The sequence below is a fragment of the Aedes albopictus genome, chromosome 2, assembly GCF_035046485.1.
Source record: "Aedes albopictus strain Foshan chromosome 2, AalbF5, whole genome shotgun sequence".
Lineage (NCBI taxonomy): Eukaryota > Metazoa > Arthropoda > Insecta > Diptera > Culicidae > Aedes > Aedes albopictus.
The window spans coordinates 21,936,562-21,955,673 of NC_085137.1; the positions used below are offsets into that span (position 1 = coordinate 21,936,562).

At 40.8% G+C, this 19,112-nt stretch overlaps 3 protein-coding genes across 3 annotated transcripts in view; 1 reads left to right on the top strand and 2 right to left on the bottom strand.

The window, feature by feature from the left end:
• Window positions 1-19,112, bottom strand: part of LOC109408559 (protein sickie-like) — a 96,988-nt gene that overhangs the window by 9,348 nt on the left and 68,528 nt on the right. The window lies entirely within an intron of this gene.
• LOC115254698 (uncharacterized) lies at window positions 696-2,187 on the top strand. The gene is made up of 2 exons (XM_029852374.2): window positions 696-1,039; window positions 1,100-2,187. Exons 1-2 carry the CDS (start codon window positions 923-925, stop codon window positions 2,156-2,158), a joined length of 1,176 nt encoding a protein of 391 aa, XP_029708234.1. The 5' UTR covers window positions 696-922; the 3' UTR covers window positions 2,159-2,187.
• LOC109413247 (uncharacterized) lies at window positions 3,571-14,910 on the bottom strand. The gene is made up of 4 exons (XM_019686981.3): window positions 14,534-14,910; window positions 14,374-14,467; window positions 4,187-4,271; window positions 3,571-4,077 (listed from the first exon to the last, which is right to left on the bottom strand). The coding sequence occupies exons 1-4, from the start codon at window positions 14,565-14,567 to the stop codon at window positions 3,571-3,573; spliced, it is 720 nt and encodes a 239-aa protein (XP_019542526.3). The 5' UTR covers window positions 14,568-14,910.

The window sequence follows — 19,112 nt, forward strand, 5'->3', positions numbered from 1 at the left end:
ATAATGAATTATTATTCACTACTTTTCGAGCTTAAAATAGATCAAAACCACTCCGTTGAATATGCAACTTAAATTTACTACATGTTCTGTTGGGCTAATAGAAAATAGTTTTCGCTACAACTTTGTCAATCTAAACCAATGCGAGTTAAATTCTCAGCTCAGGTGAATTTTTTTAGGGTCCCCGATAAGCGTTCGTGTCCAGACTTGGAAAATGGGAACGTGGGAATGAGAAGTGTTAATTTTGTGGTAGCTCGCAAACTTTTTCAAATATCTCTGAAATGGCTTGAAATATCCAAACCAAATTCAATAGAGTTCAACTACAACCTATTCCCTATCAAACAAAACATGTTGCGGCTCAGTCGATTGACATTTACTACACGGTCAGAAAATTCACTCATTTTCGAGCTAAAGTGGGACAACTCAAAATTGAGTAAATTTTTTTTCCAGCGATAGCGCTGGCCCAAGTGCGAAAATCTCATCAGTTTAAGCCGTATAATATTCTTGATGATGCGAAGAATATTATACGGCTTAAACCAGTTGGATTTTTGCACTTGGGCCAGCGCTATCGCTGGAAATGCAATTTACTCATTTTTTGAGCTGTTCCAGTTTAGCTCAGTTTTGTGTGAATCTTACTCATTTTAGAGTAACATTTTCTTAGCGTGTAGGGAAAACATAAGCTCATTTCTTTGCTTAGGGTCTGTGTCAATTGGGGAATTAAAATTAATTTTCACATAAACTTGACAGTTCGATAATTATTTCCCCTCCAAGAAATCATCCGAATGTCAAATTTAATTTTTTCGTGGTCCAATTCAAATTTGGGTATTTTCGATCAAGTAGGCGTTTGCCACCCACCTAACATATTTGTTATGTTTTCCTTCAAATTCGTTCGACAGTGTCTCGAGTAAAGCACGCAAACGAGAAAATGCTTTCTCAAGCGGAATTTTTGATTGTTGTGCTATTGACTATTTATTTTTTCCTGTACAAGTGCCGCGATGATAACTCCGAGTCGTTGAAAGTGTGTTTGTTTTCGTACAATCCGGTAATTTATGTGATATTTCATTTATATGAAAGCAGATTTTCAATCATTTGGTATTTCCAGGAACCCGGTATATGCAAATACGCTGTCAGTGCTCCATCTGCTTTGATGACGAAAATTTTAAATCAGGATCCCACAGCCATCAAAGAGAACCTGCGTGTGTCTGTGCAGGTGTTCCGCAAGGTGATAAGTTTGATGCCTCATAAGCGTTCGGGATGGGATCGAGAAATAGAGCTCTCCGTGTTCTTGTACTGGATCGCAGCTGGTACTAGTTATCGGGTCGCAGGAGTAAGCTTTGACATACCACGGGCAACAGTAAAGCGAATTTGCCATAAGATGTTGGCTTTTGTGTTGGATGTCCTGATGATGCAAGTTATAAAATATCCAAATGCGGATGAATTGGTGGAAATTGCCAGAGGATTTTGCAGCCGGGCAAATTCGGGTATATTTGAACGTGCTGTCGGAGCGATCGACGGATCACATGTGAAAATTAAATGCCCACCATCACTACACGATCAATATATTAATCGAAAACTAGACTACTCAATCCAATGCCAGGCGGTATGTGATTCCAAACACAAATTCCTCGATATATGTGTGGGATACCCGGGATCAGTGCATGACACAAGAGTTATGTACAACAGCCCTCTGTATTATCGGCGACTCTATCCACCACCGGGATATTACTTGCTCGGGGACAGTGGTTACCCTTGCAGCATTCATCCGATTGCTATAATTACACCTTTCAAAGAGACCGGCCGTCAGCGTCTAACTCCAATGCAAAGAAAATTCAACAACCTCCACAGCAAAGCCCGAAACATTGTGGAGTGTGCATTCGGGCAGATGAAAAATCGGTGGAGGAGCATTTTTTACAAGACTCTGGAGCTACGCATTGACAATTGCGTGAGGGTCATCGTAGCATGTTGCGTGCTCCACAATATTTGCATTGATGAAAACGACATAATGGAGGCAGAAAGCATCATTGAAGACCATGAAGAACTTGAAGGCAATGCAGCGGCTTTTCAAGAGGGCGAGTTTCAACCTGTAAGAGACACCGGAGAAGGAATTGCTTTTCGTCTGCAGCTTCTACAACAAATCATGGGCCCACGAATGGAAGATTGATTTTAAATTTGAAAGTATTATACAATATGTTCAACAAGAGAAAAGAAGTATATAATAAATAGCTACCATTAACTAGTATAGCTATTTTAGTATTTTTGTATGAAATTGGGAAGTTTTTAAGAAAGAACATCTGTCTCAAACCCCCATTTAATATTTTTTTTTAAATATTATATGAGCGAGGGCTCATATTCTCGATTGGGTAAGCAAGCGTAATGGCATTTAACATGACCATGATGAAGGGCTGAAGGTGACGGGTTTGTTTCTATTTTGGTCCAGGATCTTCATAATGGAAATTTTCTTGACTTTCTTGGGTCTGCCACACGATATACGAATTTAAAATAATCATTGACAGAGAAAGTTCTCAGCTAACAACTGTAGAGCTAAGCTGTGATGTAGGTTTTATAAAAGGCAATCTAGCATAGTATTTTAAAATGTGTCGAATTCCTTGATAATCTAAACAGTTCCTAAAAAATAATCAAAGTTACTAGAGCACAACTGGGATTTCTGTGGTCTATCACAAACAAACAGACGTAACAATCTTCAAAGGAATTGCTCCATGTAGCAACAACGAATCGTGCAAATACTGTCAAAGCCTACTGAGGTCTTAGGAATTCTTCTATGGTGTACTCAAGCTCCAGAGGATCTGTTACTATTCTTGAGGAACTACCGCAGTCCCTAAGGTTCATTTATAGTTCCCTTGTCCATAAGCATTTAAAGAAGTCTATGAAAGTCGACTGCAAATGAAAATGAAACATACTGAAGTTACTGAACAACTTAAAGCTTTTCCAAAGTAACTAAGAGACTACCGTCTACCCCCGTTGGTTTGATCGACACCTCATGCAAACCACCGGAGCTCATTTTTTAGTTTGAATTCCTTGTTGGCATCGAAGAACACACTGATGGTAACCCTTTTTGCTTTTTTTTTATTCTGCGTTTTATTTCACCCCGTTCCACGGCCATAATGACGTTTGAACCATTTTTAGTTTGAACGATGTGCAGATTAGCAAGGGTCAAATTAAAAAGTGTTCAGGTTTGATGCGGTCAAATCAACGGGGGTAGATGGTATTCAAATCTCCGTCGATTAATCAAAACTCCTGAAGATCTACCAAAGTTACTGAAGATCTACCAAAGCCGCTATGATTCAGAATAGTATTCTACTTAACCCAATTAATTTGTTTTTTCATTGTGTACCCCTTGTAACTACAAAAAAATAACATCGGAATCAGATTTATTTCGTAAGTATATAGTTGAAATAATAAGTGAAATAGAAAATATTTTACTGTTTTTATTTATTGATGATTTTTTTTGTCCAGGCAGGTGTGAGGTAGGTTATAACAGTTACATCAATCTAATCCAGCTTTAACATAAGTGTATTTAAAAATATATTTGAAAGGTTGTACACTTTGTACAAATCAAACATCAGCATCAGAATCGGAAGAGCTTGAATCGAAGTCAGCCACATCTACGTTTTGCGATTCAGCTATTCTTTTCAATAAGCCGAAGAACTTTTTCCCTTCTTTCTTCTTCTGTTTCGATTGCTTTACGAAAAACTCGAACATGTCTTGCTGACTGTATCGGCTTCGCTTTCTCCGTCCTCGGTCTGCATATCCTTCCGAATTCTGTGGACTAGAGGTTGGAGGTATCATCTCGGGACTTGAAACATAAGCTCCATCTGAAGGTCCAGCTTCAACGGATCCGGATGGTCCAGCTTCCATCTCTTGTCCATCGTCCTGGTTGCTTAGTTCAATTGGAATATTGTTGGAATTTTCAACAATAACACCACAACTGTTGACCACCAGGGGAGGGTTTATGGTGTGCTGGGTCGACATAAATTCGTGCATTTGCCCGAAATGCTCCCAATCTTCCGCCAGCTCCTCTCCGTTTTCGGTCGCTCCACCAGTCGGAGGAGTGATGAGTATCTTGAAGGAAAACAAAAGAAAAAAAAAAGTTCAGTAAATTTGGCTTACAATGATACCTTGAATTTCACGACGGAATACCATCGTATTTTGTACTGCGGAATACACTTACTTTGTACTTTCTTGTCAAATTATTCCATTTGATTTTCACTTGTTCATCAGTGAACTCATGCAGTTCCGCTTGTTGTTGAATTTTCCTACGAAAAAGAACGAATGTTAATACAATAAAACTGCAAACTTCTCTAAAACTTTCACTGATTGCTATTTGATGGAAGCAAATATTTGATAATCCACAAAAATCTAACATCCCAATTAAAAGCAATTTCTAGAAAAAATCCTTGAGAATTCTTGAGTGTTTTTTTATTCTTCTCGAAGTATTCCTGTAGATGGAGGAGTTCCTGATGGAATCCTGGGATCCATTCAAGGAGAAATTTCTAGAATATTTCCTGCAGGATTTTTTAACCTTCCTTTTGCATTAGGGTCATTTTTGGCCAATCGGCACATTAATTTGACTGTCATATCGTAACAAAATAAGCTAGAGGCCTGAAATTTGCTGACTTTTCCTAACATGAAAACGAGCATTTTCGAGCTATAATCAGCTTCCAGCGACATATAGGAAGAGAGCAACAAAATAAGTAAGGTGCCATTAGACTGTTTACTTAAATGAAGGATAAGAATCAGACCGTGTCTTATTCGTGGACATTCCGGGACATGAGCTCCTGTAACCGGTTCCGGAAGTTGCCCACAGGAGACACATACAGATTTTAGAGACTTAGAGATTTTAGATTTTCCTTCAAGGATTCCTCCAGGAGTTCCTTCAAGGATATCTCCAAGAATTTCTTCAAGAATTCCTTCAAGGATTTCTCTAGGAATTCCTTCAAGAATTCCTCCAGGAATTCCTTCAAGAATTCCTCCAGGAATTCCTTCGAGGATTCCTCCAGGAATTCCTTCAAGGATTCCTCCAGGAATTCCTTCAAGGATTCCTCCAGGAATTCCTTCAAGGATTCCTCCAGGAATTCCTTCAAGGATTCCTCCAGGAATTCCTTCAAGGATTCCTCCAGTAATTCCTTCAAGGATTCCTCCAGGAATTCCTTCAAGGATTCCTCCAGGAATTCCTTCAAGGATTCCTCCAGTAATTCCTTCAAGGATTCCTCCAGGAATTCCTTCAAGGATTCCTCCAGGAATTCCTTCAAGGATTCCTCCAGGAATTCTTTCAAGGATTCCTCCAGGAATTCCTTCAAGGATTCCTCCAGGAATTCCTTCAAGGATTCCTCCAGGAATTCCTTCAAGGATTCCTCCAGGAATTCCTTCAAGGATTCCTCCAGGAATTCCTTCAAGGATTCCTCCAGGAATTCCTTCAAGGATTCCTCCAGGAATTCCTTCAAGGATTCCTCCAGGAATTCCTTCAAGGATTCCTCCAGGAATTCCTTCAAGGATTCCTCCAGGAATTCCTTCAAGGATTCCTCCAGGAATTCCTTCAAGGATTCCTCCAGGAATTCCTTCAAGGATTCCTCCAGGAATTCCTTCAAGGATTCCTCCAGGAATTCCTTCAAGGATTCCTCCAGGAATTCCTTCAAGGATTCCTCCAGGAATTCCTTCAAGGATTCCTCCAGGAATTCCTTCAAGGATTCCTCCAGGAATTCCTTCAAGGATTCCTCCAGGAATTCTTTCAAGGATTCCTCCAGGAATTCCTTCAAGGATTCCTCCAGGAATTCCTTCAAGGATTCCTCCAGGAATTCCTCCAGGAATTCCTTCAAGGATTCCTCCAGGAATTCCTTCAAGGATTCCTCCAGGAATTCCTTCAAGGATTCCTCCAGGAATTCCTTCAAGGATTCTTCCAGGAATTCCTTCAAGGATTCCTCCAGGAATTCCTTCAAGGATTCCTCCAGGAATTCCTTCAAGGATTTCTCCAGGAATTCCTTCAAGGATTCCTCCAGGAATTCCTTCAAGGATTCCTCCAGGAATTCCTTCAAGGATTCCTCCAGGAATTCCTTCAAGGATTCCTCCAGGAATTCCTTCAAGGATTCTTCCAGGAATTCCTTCAAGGAATCCTCCAGGAATTCCTTCAAGGAATCCTCCAGGAATTCCTTCAAGGATTCCTCAGGAATTCCTTCAGAAATACATTCAAGGATTTCTCCAGGAATTCCTTCAAGGATTCCTCCAGAAATACATTCAAGGATTCCTCCAGGAATTTCTTCACGGATTCCTTCAGGAATTTCTTCAAGAATTCGTCCAGGAATTACTTCAAGGATTTATTCAGAAATTTCTTCAAGGATTCCTCCAAGAATTCCTTCAAGGATTCCTCCAGGAATTCCTTCAAGGATTCCTGCAGGAATTCCGTCAAGGATTCCTGCAGGAATTCCTTCAAGGATTTCTCCAGGAATTTCTTCAAGGATTCCTCCAGGAATTTCTCCAGAAACCCTCAAGGGATTCTTTCAAGAATTCTTCCAAGATTTCCTCAAGGGATTCTTTCAAGGATTCTGTCAGGAAATCCTTCAAAAATTCCTTTAGGAATTCCTCCAGAGATTCATCCAAAAATTCTTCTAGGAATTCTTCCAGGGATTCCCACAGGAATTCCTCCAGGGATACCTCCTGGAATTCCTCAAAAGATTCGTCCAGAAATTTCTCCAAGTACTCCTTAAGGAATTCCCACACAATTTCCTCCAAGAATTCCTCCAGGGATTCCTGCAGGGATTCTCCAATGACTCCTCCAGGAATTCCTCCAGACATTCATGAAAGAGTTCCTCCTGCGATTGCTCAAAGAATTCTTCCAGAAAATTTTCCAGCAATTTCTCCAGGAATATCTCCAGATATTCCACCAGAGATTCCTCCAAGAATTTCTCCAGGGATCTACTCAAGAATTCTCCTAAGGATTCCTTCAAGGATTACTCCAGGATTTCGTCAAGGAATTCGTTCGAGTCCCTTAAGCGATACTGCCAGGAATTCCTCCAAAGTTACCTCCAGGAATTCTCACAGACATTCTTGCAGGAATTCCTCCAAAAATACGTCCAGGAATTCCTCCAAAGATACCCGTAGAACTCTCACAGACATTATTCCAGGAATTCTCCAGAAATTCCTCCAGGAATTCCTCCTGGGATTTACTCAGGAAATCATCTAAGGATTCCTTCACGGACCTCCAGGGGTTTCTCCAGGAATTCTTCCAAAGAAACCTTCAGGAATTCTCATAGACATTCTTCCAGGGATTCCTCCAGGAGCTCCTCCAGGGATTCTTGCAGGGGTTTACTCAGGAATTCATCTAAGGATTCCTTCAAGAATTTCTCCAAGAATTCGTCCAATAATCCAGGGATTCCTCAAGGGGTAACTCCAGGGATAACTCTAGGAATTCCTTCAAGGATTCCTCCAGGAATCCCTCCAGAGATACCTCCAGGAATTCCTCTACGGATGCCTCCAGGAATTCCTCTACGGATTCCTCCAGGAATTCCTCCAAAGATACCCAAGAGATCCTCCAGGAATTCCTCCAGAGATTCCTCCAAGAAATCCTCCATTGATTCTTTCAGGAATTCCGCTAAGGATTCCTTCAGGAAATTCCCTAAAGAATCTTCCAGGAATTTCTTTAGGGATTCTTCCAGGGAATCCTGCAGGGATTCCTCCAGAGTTTCCTCCAGAAATTTCTCCAGAGATTCAACCAGGAATACCACCAAGGAGTCCTCCAGAAATTCCTCCAAGGATTTCTCCAGCAATTTCTTCAAGAAATCTTGCATGAATTTCTGAACGAATCTCTGTAGGAATTTATGGAGCAATTCCTGGAGGAATCTCTCAGGAAATAGCTGTAGAAACCCTTAGACGATTTTTTAGAGGAATCTCTGAAACAATACCTAAAGGAATTCCTGAAGGTATTCCTCGAAAAATCCCTGAAGGAATTCCTGGAAGAATCCAACGAGGAATTTCTGGAGGAATCCTTAAAGGAATTCCTGGGAGAATCCTAGAAGGAATTCCTGGAGGAATCATTGAAGGAATTCCTGGAGGAATCCTTGAAGGAATTCCTGGAGGAATCCTTAAAGGAATTCCTGGAGGAATCCTTAAGGGAATTCCTGAAGGAATCCTTGAATGTATTTCTGAAAGAATTCCTGAGGAATCCTTGAAGGAATTCCTGGAGGAATCCTTGAAGGAATTCCTGGAGGAATCCTTGAAGGAATTCCTGGAGGAATCCTTGAAGGAATTCCTGGAGGAATCCTTGAAGGAATTCCTGGAGGAATCCTTGAAGGAATTCCTGGAGGATTCCTTGAAGGAATTCCTGGAGGATTCCTTGAAGGAATTCCTGGAGGATTCCTTGAAGGAATTCCTGGAGGAATCCTTGAAGCAATTCCTGGAGGAATCCGTGAAGGAATTCCTGGAGGAATCCGTGAAGGAATTCCTGGAGGAATCCTTGAATGTATTTCTGGAGGAATCCTTGAAGGAATTCCTGGAGGAATCCTTGAAGGAATTCCAGGAGGAATCCTTGAAGGAATTCCAGGAGGAATCCTTGAAGGAATTCCAGGAGGAATCCTTGAAGGAATTCCTGGAGGAATCCTTGAAGGAATTCCTGGAGGAATCCTTGAAGGAATTCCTGGAGGAATCTTTAAAGGAATTCCTGAAGGAATCCTTCAGGGAATTCCTAAAGGAATCCTTGAATGTATTTCTGGAAGAATTTCTGAGGAATCCTTGAAGGAATTCCTGGAGGAATTCTTGATGGAATTCCTGGAGGAATCCTTGAAGGAATTCCTGGAGGAATCCTTGAAGGAATTCCTGGAGGAATCCTTGAAGGAATTCCTGGAGGAATCCTTGAAGGAATTCCTGGAGGAATCCTTGAAGGAATTCCTGGAGGAATCCTTGAAGGAAATCCTGGAGGAATCCTTGAAGGAATTCCTGGAGGAATCCTTGAAGGAATTCCTGGAGGAATCCTTGAAGGAATTCCTGGAGGAATCCTTGAAGGAATTCCTGGAGGAATCCTTGAAGGAATTCCTGGAGGAATCCTTGAAGGAATTCCTGGAGGAATCCTTGAAGGAATTCTTGGAGGAATCCTTGAAGCAATTCCTGGAGGAATCCGTGAAGGAATTCCTGGAGGAATCCGTGAAGGAATTCCTGGAGGAATCCTTGAATGTATTTCTGGAGGAATCCTTGAAGGAATTCCTGGAGGAATCCTTGAAGGAATTCCAGGAGGAATCCTTGAAGGAATTCCAGGAGGAATCCTTGAAGGAATTCCTGGAGGAATCCTTGAAGGAATTCCTGGAGGAATCCTTGAAGGAATTCCTGGAGGAATCCTTGAAGGAATTCCTGGAGGAATCCTTGAAGGAATTCCTGGAGGAATCCTTGAAGGAATTCCTGGAGGAATCTTTAAAGGAATTCCTGAAGGAATCCTTCAGGGAATTCCTAAAGGAATCCTTGAATGTATTTCTGGAAGAATTTCTGAGGAATCCTTGAAGGAATTCCTGGAGGAATTCTTGATGGAATTCCTGGAGGAATCCTTGAAGGAATTCCTGGAGGAATCCTTGAAGGAATTCCTGGAGGAATCCTTGAAGGAATTCCTGGAGGAATCCTTGAAGGAATTCCTGGAGGAATCCTTGAAGGAATTCCTGGAGGAATCCTTGAAGGAATTCCTGGAGGAATCCTTGAAGGAATTCCTGGAGGAATCCTTGAAGGAAATCCTGGAGGAATCCTTGAAGGAATTCCTGGAGGAATCCTTGAAGGAATTCCTGGAGGAATCCTTGAAGGAATTCCTGGAGGAATCCTTGAAGGAATTCCTGGAGGAATCCTTGAAGGAATTCCTGGAGGAATCCTTGAAGGAATTCCTGGAGGAATCCTTGAAGGAATTCCTGGAGGAATCCTTGAAGGAATTCCTGGAGGAATCCTTGAAGGAATTCCTGGAGGAATCCTTGAAGGAATTCTTGGAGGAATCCTTGCAGGAATTCCTGGAGGAATCCTTGGAGAAATTCCTGGAGGAATCCTTAAGGGAATTCCTGGAGGAATCCTTAAGGGAATTCCTGAAGGAATCCTTGAATGTATTTCTGAAGGAATTCCTGGAGGAATCCTTGAAGGAATTCCTGGAGGAATTCTTGATGGAATTCCTGGAGGAATCCTTGAAGTAATTCCTGGAGGAATCTTTAAAGGAATTCCTGGAGGAATCCTGGAAGGAATTCCTGGAGGAATCCTTGAAGGAATTCCTGGAGGAATCCTTGAAGGAATTCCTGGAGGAATCCTTGAATGAATTCCTGGAGGAATCCTTGAAGGAATTCCTGGAGGAATCCTTGAAGGAATTCCTGGAGGAATCCTTGAAGGAATTCCTGGAGGAATCCTTGAAGGAATTCCTGGAGGAATCCTTGAAGGAATTCCTGGAAGAATCTTTAAAGGAATTCCTGGAGGAATCCTTCAGGGAATTCCTAAAGGAATCCATGAATGTATTTCTGGAAGAATTTCTGAGGAATCCTTGAAGGAATTCCTGGAGGAATTCTTGATGGACTTCCTGGAGGAATCCTTGAAGGAATTCCTGGAGGAATCCTTGAAAGAATTCTTGGAGGAATCCTTGCAGGAATTCCTGGAGGAATCCTTGGAGAAATTCCTGGAGGAATCCTTAAGGGAATTCCTGGAGGAATCCTTGAATGTATTTCTGAAGGAATTCCTGGAGGAATCCTTGAAGGAATTCCTGGAGGAATTCTTGATGGAATTCCTGGAGGAATCCTTGAAGTAATTCCTGGAGGAATCTTTAAAGGAATTCCTGGAGGAATCCTGGAAGGAATTCCTGGAGGAATCCTTGAAGGAATTCCTGGAGGAATCCTTGAAGGAATTCCTGGAGGAATCCTTGAAGGAATTCCTGGAGGAATCCTTGAAGGAATTCCTGGAGGAATCCTTGAAGGAATTCCTGGAGGAATCCTTGAAGGAATTCCTGGAGGAATCCTTGAAGGAATTCCTGGAGGAATCCTTGAAGGAATTCCTGGAGGAATCCTTAAGGGAATTCCTGGAGGAATCCTTGAAGGAATTCCTGGAGGAATCCTTGAAGGAATTCCTGGAGGAATCCTTGAAGGAATTCCTGGAGGAATCCTTAAGGGAATTCCTGAAGGAATCCTTGAATGTATTTCTGAAGGAATTCCTGGAGGAATCCTTGAAGGAATTCCTGGAGGAATTCTTGATGGAATTCCTGGAGGAATCCTTGAAGTAATTCCTGGAGGAATCTTTAAAGGAATTCCTGGAGGTATGCTTGAAGGAATTCCTGGAGGAATCCTTGAAGGAATTCCTGGAGGAATCCTTGAAGGAATTCCTGGAGGAATCCTTGAAGGAATTCCTGGAGGAATCCTTGAAGGAATTCCTGGAGGAATCCTTGAAGGAATTCCTGGAGGAATCCTTGAAGGAATTCCTGGAGGAATCTTTAAAGGAATTCCTGGAGGAATCCTTCAGGGAATTCCTAAAGGAATCCTTGAATGTATTTCTGGAAGAATTTCTGAGGAATCCTTGAAGGAATTCCTGGAGGAATTCTTGATGGAATTCCTGGAGGAATCCTTGAAGGAATTCCTGGAGGAATCCTTGAAGGAATTCTTGGAGGAATCCTTGCAGGAATTCCTGGAGGAATCCTTGGAGAAATTCCTGGAGGAATCCTTAAGGGAATTCCTGGAGGAATCCTTAAGGGAATTCCTGAAGGAATCCTTGAATGTATTTCTGAAGGAATTCCTGGAGGAATCCTTGAAGGAATTCCTGGAGGAATTCTTGATGGAATTCCTGGAGGAATCCTTGAAGTAATTCCTGGAGGAATCTTTAAAGGAATTCCTGGAGGAATCCTTGAAGGAATTCCTGGAGGAATCCTTGAAGGAATTCCAGGAGGAATCCTTGAAGGAATTCCTGGAGGAATCCTTGAAGGAATTCCTGGAGGAATCCTTGAAGGAATTCCTGGAGGAATCCTTGAAGGAATTCCTGGAGGAATCCTTGAAGGAATTCCTGGAGGAATCCTTGAAGGAATTCCTGGAGGAATCCTTGAAAGGAATTCCTGGAGAAATCTTTGAAGGAATTCCTGGAGGAATCCTTGAAGGAATTCCAGGAAGAATCCTTGAAGGAATTCCTGGAGGAATCCTTGAAGGAATTCCTGGAGGAATCCTTGAAGGGATTCCTGGAGGAATCCTTGAAGGAATTCCTGGAGGAATCCTTGAAGGAATTCCTGGAGGAATCCTTGAAGGAATTCCTGGAGGAATCCTTGAAGGAATTCCTGGAGGAATCCTTGAAGGAATTCCTGGAGGAATCCTTGAAGGAATTCCTGGAGGAATCCTTGAAGGAATTCCTGGAGGAATCCTTGAAGGAATTCCTGGAGGAATCCTTGAAGGAATTCCTGGAGGAATCCTTGAAGGAATTCCTGGAGGAATCCTTGAAGGAATTCCTGGAGGAATCCTTGAAGGAATTCCTGGAGGAATCCTTGAAGGAATTCCTGGAGGAATCCTTGAAGGAATTCCTGGAGGAATCCTTGAAGGAATTCCTGGAGAAATCCTTGAAGGAATTCCTGGAGGAATCCTTGAAGGAATTCCTGGAGGAATCCTTGAAGGAATTCCTGGAGGAATCCTTGAAGGAATTCCTGGAGGAATCCTTGAAGGAATTCTTGGAGGAATCCTTGAAGGAACTCCTGGAGGAATCCTTGAAGGAATTCCTGGAGGAATCCTTGAAGAAATTCCTGGAGGAATCCTTAAGGGAATTCCTGGAGGAATCCTTAAGGGTATTCCTGAAGGAATCCTTGAATGTATTTCTGAAGGAATTCCTGGAGGAATCCTTGAAGGAATTCCTGGAGGAATTCTTGATGGAATTCCTGGAGGAATCCTTGAAGGAATTCCTGGAGGAATCCTTGAAGGAATTCCTGGAGGAATCCTTGAAGGAATTCCTGGAGGAATCCTTGAAGGAATTCCTGGAGGAATCTTTAGAACTATTCCTGGAGGAATTCTTGGGGGAATCGCTGGAGCAATTCCAGGAGGAATTTCCATAGGAACCCCTGGAGGAATGCCTGGAGAAATTCCTGAAGAAATCGTTGGAGTAATTTCTGGAGGAATACTTGGAGTAATCCCTGAAAAAATAATACCCTGGCCGAATTAAAACAAATTAGGCTCGAAATTGTTAGGAAAGTCGGAAAGTTTCAGGTTGCTATCGTTATTTCTTTACGAAATGGCAGCCGAATTACGGTGGCAGCCAAAAAAGACCCTAATGCAAAAGTTAGGTTAGGAAATCCGGACAGGAATTGCTCAAGTAATTTTGCGAGGAGTTCGATGAGCTTTTGGAGAAAACCTGGAAGTTATCTCAGGAGAAATCCAGTAGGGAAGATTTAAATATTATATTTATAATTTTTTGGGAATTTTAGACCCACTGCCCCCTGTCACGCATTTTCCTAAGCAAAACATACTGTCATATTTTTGTAGACCCCTTTCCCTCCTCTAAATTTTGGACATAATTTATGAATATCCTTCAGGAAACGATTTTTGTTCAAACCCCGAAAGGCATAAATTTCTAGATAAATCCCCGAAAGAATTCAGAAATTCTCGGAGGATTTCCTGAAGGAAATTTCGGATGAATCCTGCGATGAATCTATGAAGGAATTTTTGAAGGAGTATGGAGGTACTCCCGAGGGTACTCCTGGAGGAAGTCGGGAGCATTTCCTGCAGGAATCCCGGAAGCAATTTCCGAAGAAACCCAGAAGGTTTTCCAGAAGGCATCCCCGAAGGATTCATAACCCTCGAGTGATCGCGCTGTTGTATTTTGTACATATCTAACTTTTTGTACTCTGGATTTGCGTAGTACTGCAGGTAGTAGCCAACCGCGCGACTGCCGGAAGTTTAAAGAAACTTGGAAGAATTTTTCGGGAGATTCCCGAGGAAACCCCAGAATGATTTTAGGATGAATCAAGTGAGGAATTGCTGCTGCTATCCTGGAAGGAACTTCGTGGGGATCCAAAGAGAAATAGCTGGAAAATCCCTGAATGAATCCGTTAAAATAGCACTTCGAGGAAACCCTAAACTTCTTCTCATCAAAGAGATTGTGAATCGAAATCCGCGTAGTTACAATCTAACGGGATCCGGATAAGCTGATAGGTAACTGCTAAACAAATCTGAATCGCATTTGGTTTAGGAAGCTTTCATTCAACATGATTTACGATAGCCTAATAGCAAACTTTGCACTTCCAGTCTAGTTGATTTTACCCGCCGGAGTCCAGATTTTGATTACGTTTGCCGTTCTAGATCAACGGTGTTAGTTCCGGGCTCCGGGACATGGCTCAACTAGCAGTAAATAAATGTTCTTCCAGCAGAATGTCACGGAGCACGCCAAATAAAATCATCATCTTACCTCCAGGCCGCTTTTTTATCATAATATTTTGCCGTAAAAAGGTGATTGCAGGCCACTCGAGCAGAAATCAGTCGACGTATTTGTTGAGCGGTCACTGTCGAGATAAAAAAAAAATGCTGTGAATAACGCCACAACGAAAATGCTTGATTTTGCTACTCACTTTTCTTTGCTCTGGATTTCTGTTCCTGTTCCATATCACAGGGAATATCTGGTCGGGGCACAGGGAAAAACTGGTCACGGACGGAACACGAAAAAAAGCTGGACACGGGCAGAACTCGAGTGAAAACCGCGGGACAAAAGTGCACACGAGGAGCAGTGCTGTTGTTTACCGACGAGAACGAAAAAAGAACTCGGAGAGAAACGTCAAAACGGCGGAAAATAAACAACCCACCCAGCTCGGCATGAAATTATCAATCTGTCAAAAATAAGTCTCCTCCGGAGCAGACTTATTTTTGACAGATTGAAAATGGAGGGGAAATAATTATCGAACTGTCAAGTTTAAGTGAAAATTAGTTTTAATTCCCCAATTGACACAGACCCTTAGCATTATTAGCACACCAATACACACACACATACGGACGGACATTTGCTCAGTTCGTCGAGCTGTGTCGATTGATATATGAGACGTGATAATCTGAGCTTTCTATCAAAAAATGATTTTTGGAATGATATGATACCTTTCGGTACAACTTTGTTGTACGAGAAAGGCAGAAATGCCAAAAAACGCAAAAACAAGTACACGGTCAGAAAATTCACTCATTTTGGAGCTAAAGTGGGACAACTCAAAAATGAGTAAATTTTTTTTCCAGCGATAGCGCTGGCCCAAGTGCGAAAATCTCGACAGTTAAAGTCGTATAATATTCTTGCTGATGTGAAGAATATTATACGGCCTAAATTGGTTGGATTTTTACACTTGGGCCAGCGCTATCGCTGGAAATGCAATTTACTCATTTTTTGAGCTGTTCCAGTTTAGGTCAGTAACTGAAACTGTTTTGTGTGAATCTTACTCATTTTAGAGTAACATTTTCTTAGCGTGTAGGGTTTTCATACTTTACTCAGTCTTGGTTGTTTGTTTTTGAGTTTTTGGCATATTTTTTTTTGGTAATTTGTTTATTCGTGTGTAACGTGTACTAAATAGAACTCGGTAAGCGGTAAGTTAATCGCCGAGATGTATGCAGCACACGACCCACGAAATATACTAATATGTTTGGGACGTCCTCAAATTACGTTACTAAAAATTGTCTATTTTCAACCCCCTTTTTTCTTGCAGTCAAACTTTTTGCATTGTTTCTCTAAAACATGTGTCGGAATTATCACATTTTGCAGATATCCCTCAAAATGTGACGTAATTTATGGTCGCCCCTTACGTGCTACAACGCACACGCTTTAAAAATGCTACATCAAAAGGTGTACAATTCACTACTTTTCGAGCTTGAAATATAACTTCAAAACCACTCCGTTGAATATGCAACTTAAATTTACTACATCTACTGTTGGGCTATAGCAGAAAATGGTTTTTGTTACAACTTTGTCAATCTAAAAAAATAAGAGTTAAATTCACAACGCAGGTAAATTATTTTAGGGTGTCCAAGAAGCGTTCGTGTCTAGGCTTGGAAAATGGGAACGTGGGAATTAAAAATATTTATTTGTGGAAGTTCGCAAAGTTTTTCAAATATCTCTGAAATGGCTTGAAATAACCAAACCAAATTCAATAGCGTTCAACTACAACCTATTCCCTATCAAATGAAACTTGTTGCGGCACAATCAATTGACATTTACTAGGAAAAACTTAAGCTCATTTCTTTGATCTATTATTAGCACACACATACACACACACATACACACACACATACACACACATACGGTTCGTCGAGCTGTGTCGATTGATATACAGGGGATAGACAAAATGATCGGGACAGGCAAAATCTTCACTTTTCAAAAAATGCTCAATTAGCTGTAACTTTTCGAAAAGTGCGTCAAATATTCTCAAATTTTTACTGTGAGTTCTTCAACTAGTTGCGTATCAGTGGACAAAATTTAGAAAAGATCGGACAATTCTTCACGAAGTTATAAAGATTTTTGAAAATGATAAAATTATCCGATAGCCAACTTTGAGCTGTTACATCTCTGGATTCAATTAACCGAATGTAATGAAATTTTGACCATTAATGACTTATATAATGAGCTATGAAAAACCATTGACTTAACTTAATATTCTTAACACGGAAGAAAATTATATCAATTAGATTATTTTTCTAATAAAACACCAAATTATCCAAAACATCAACATCGTTTCAAAATTCAAGATGCAAATTATAGTTCATTTAGTTTCCCTCTAATTGACATATATATAAATGCGTTTTGAAGGAAAGTAACAACATAGCCGCCAATAAATTGAAAAAGTAATGGGATGCATATTAAAAATAGACCAATTTACTAAAAAATCGTGAAAAAAATAAAATCGCTATAACTTTTTCGCTTGTTAAAAATTTCAAGTTAAGTCAAATGTTCTCCAGAGTTCATTATATAAGTCATGAATGGTCAAAATTTCATTGCAATCGGTTCATTGAATCTGGCGGTATAACAGCTCAAAGTTGGCTATCGGATAATTTTATCTTTTTCAAAAATCTTTATAACTTCGTGAAGAATTGTCCGATCTTTTCCAAATTTTGTCCACTGATACACAACTAGTTGAAGAACTCACAGTAAAAATTTGAGAATATTCGATGCACTTTTCGAAAAGTTACAGCTAGTTGAACATTTTTTGGAAAGTGAAAATTTTGCCTGTCCCGATCATTTTGTCTATCCCCTGTATAAGACTTGATAATCTGAGCTTTCTATCAAAAATTGATTTTTGGAGTGAAATGATAGCCTTTCGGTACAACTTTGTTGTTCGAGAAAGGCAAAAAAAGACGATTGCTCCATAAGTATTATCAAACTGCACCACATAAAATACAATTATGAGAATATGCTATCTATGGAGGATTTACAATTTTTCATGGAGCAATTCATATTTTTTATGGTGCAGTGTGATAATACTTATGGAGAATTCATCTATTTTCTATGGTGCAATTTCAATTTTTAATGGTGCAATTTACTTTTTCTATATTTTCTATATTCAATATTCAATTTTCTATGGGTACAATTTTATTTTTTATGCAGCATTTGCATTATTCTATGGAGCATTTGCATTTTATTATGGAGCATTTCAGTATTATTTATTGGGGCAAAATTTCACTTTTAATGAGAAAATTTTATGTTCTACCGGTACATTTTTTGTAAAGTATGGAACGTTTTCAATTATTTAAGGGTAACATTGCACATTTTCATGGAACATTTCAGTAACAAATTTTGAAAACGACGTATAATCAATGCTACACCATTGATTATACGTCGTTTTCAAAATTTGTTACTGATTTGTTCTTTCTTAATGGAGCGCTTTTTGATTTTCTATGGAGCGTTTCTATTTTTTATGGGTGCATTAAATATGCTGCCGCGCTCAACATAGCTCTAGCCCTCACAAGCTCCTACCTAAAGCTTCCACGTATCAAACATTGACAAAGATCACCAGCTAAAAGTTGTGTGCTTGGCTGGTAGTGCAGCCTGAGCGCTGTTGTCCTTCTGACTTAAGCTAGATTGAAGAGGAACGTCCCAAGCGTCTGTTCACCAAGGAGGTATGTCTGTTCTGGCATCCATCGGCTGAGTACACTCAGGCAAATAAACCTAAGATTGTCATAAGGTCTAACTTATGAAATGACCTTTAAACAATTCATAACGGCTAGAACGATTTTCATAAGGTCGGTCTATGATGCAGAATCGACTCACAGTTTGGCTTTTATACACATTGAGCAACACAATATTCTCAAGCGTCGATAGCCGCGTGGGTTGGGCACGAGCTCAGTGATCTCGACGTTAATGGATCGATTCCAGTCTGTATCATTTTGTAATTTTTCCGCTCTTTTCATAAGTTTAACTAATGTAATTAGGTCATAATAAGCATGTTCAATTTTCATAAGGTATTCTTATGGCATCCATAATTAACAGTTATGGCTAAATTACATAAGGTATTTTGATGAATTTCGGTAGTTCACTTCGCTGAGTGTACCTCTACCAGAATGGTGGATAGGGTGCTTAGACCAACAGCCTACTGTTCCCAAAACCCAAAAAGCTACGCACCCAGAGAAAGCAGTGAATCACAGATGATACCTGGAAGAAAATAGAGGAGCGAAGGAACGTCAAGGCCACGACAGAGAGAGAGCGAAAACACGAGGAGCCAAAGCCGTAGCTTGGCATCGCTATTCGGCTATCATAAAGAAAATGAAACGCTCGTGTTCACGGGACAAAAGAGCTAGGGTGGACTCCCTAGCCGACGAAGGCGAGAAAGCCACCGGCGACACCCGTCTCCTCTGCGATGTTTCACGTCTTCTTAAAGGGACTAATATGAATGCTACGATGCCTCTGAAAGACACGTCTGGACAGTTACTGACCGAAACGCTGGTTCGAGCACTTTGGAAACTTTTTTCAAGTGTCGGCCACGCCATCAACACCTCAGCATGATCCGCCAAGGGTTCGACGCATTACACGTGTCAACACCGAAGCTCCATCAGTGCAGGAGATAGAAACAGCCATCCGTAGCATGAAATCAAACAGAGCCCCAGGGGTCGATCGCATATCAGATAAGATGCTCAAAGCTGACCTCGTAGTATCCGCACAACTACTGCATCAATTATGGGAAACCG

Excerpts from the sequence above, each read along its gene's own strand:
- LOC109413247 (XM_019686981.3), bottom strand. The coding sequence starts at position 14,567 with ATGGAACAGGAACAGAAATCCAGAGCAAAGAAAA. Across the intron at positions 14,468-14,533 it reads GAAATCCAGAGCAAAGAAAA|TGACCGCTCAACAAATACGT; the intron begins GTGAGTAGCAAA and ends TTATCTCGACAG. Across the intron at positions 4,272-14,373 it reads GATAAAAAAGCGGCCTGGAG|GAAAATTCAACAACAAGCGG; the intron begins GTAAGATGATGA and ends TCTTTTTCGTAG.
- LOC115254698 (XM_029852374.2), top strand. The coding sequence starts at position 923 with ATGCTTTCTCAAGCGGAATTTTTGATTGTTGTGCTATTGACTATTTAT. Across the intron at positions 1,040-1,099 it reads GTTTGTTTTCGTACAATCCG|GAACCCGGTATATGCAAATA; the intron begins GTAATTTATGTG and ends TGGTATTTCCAG.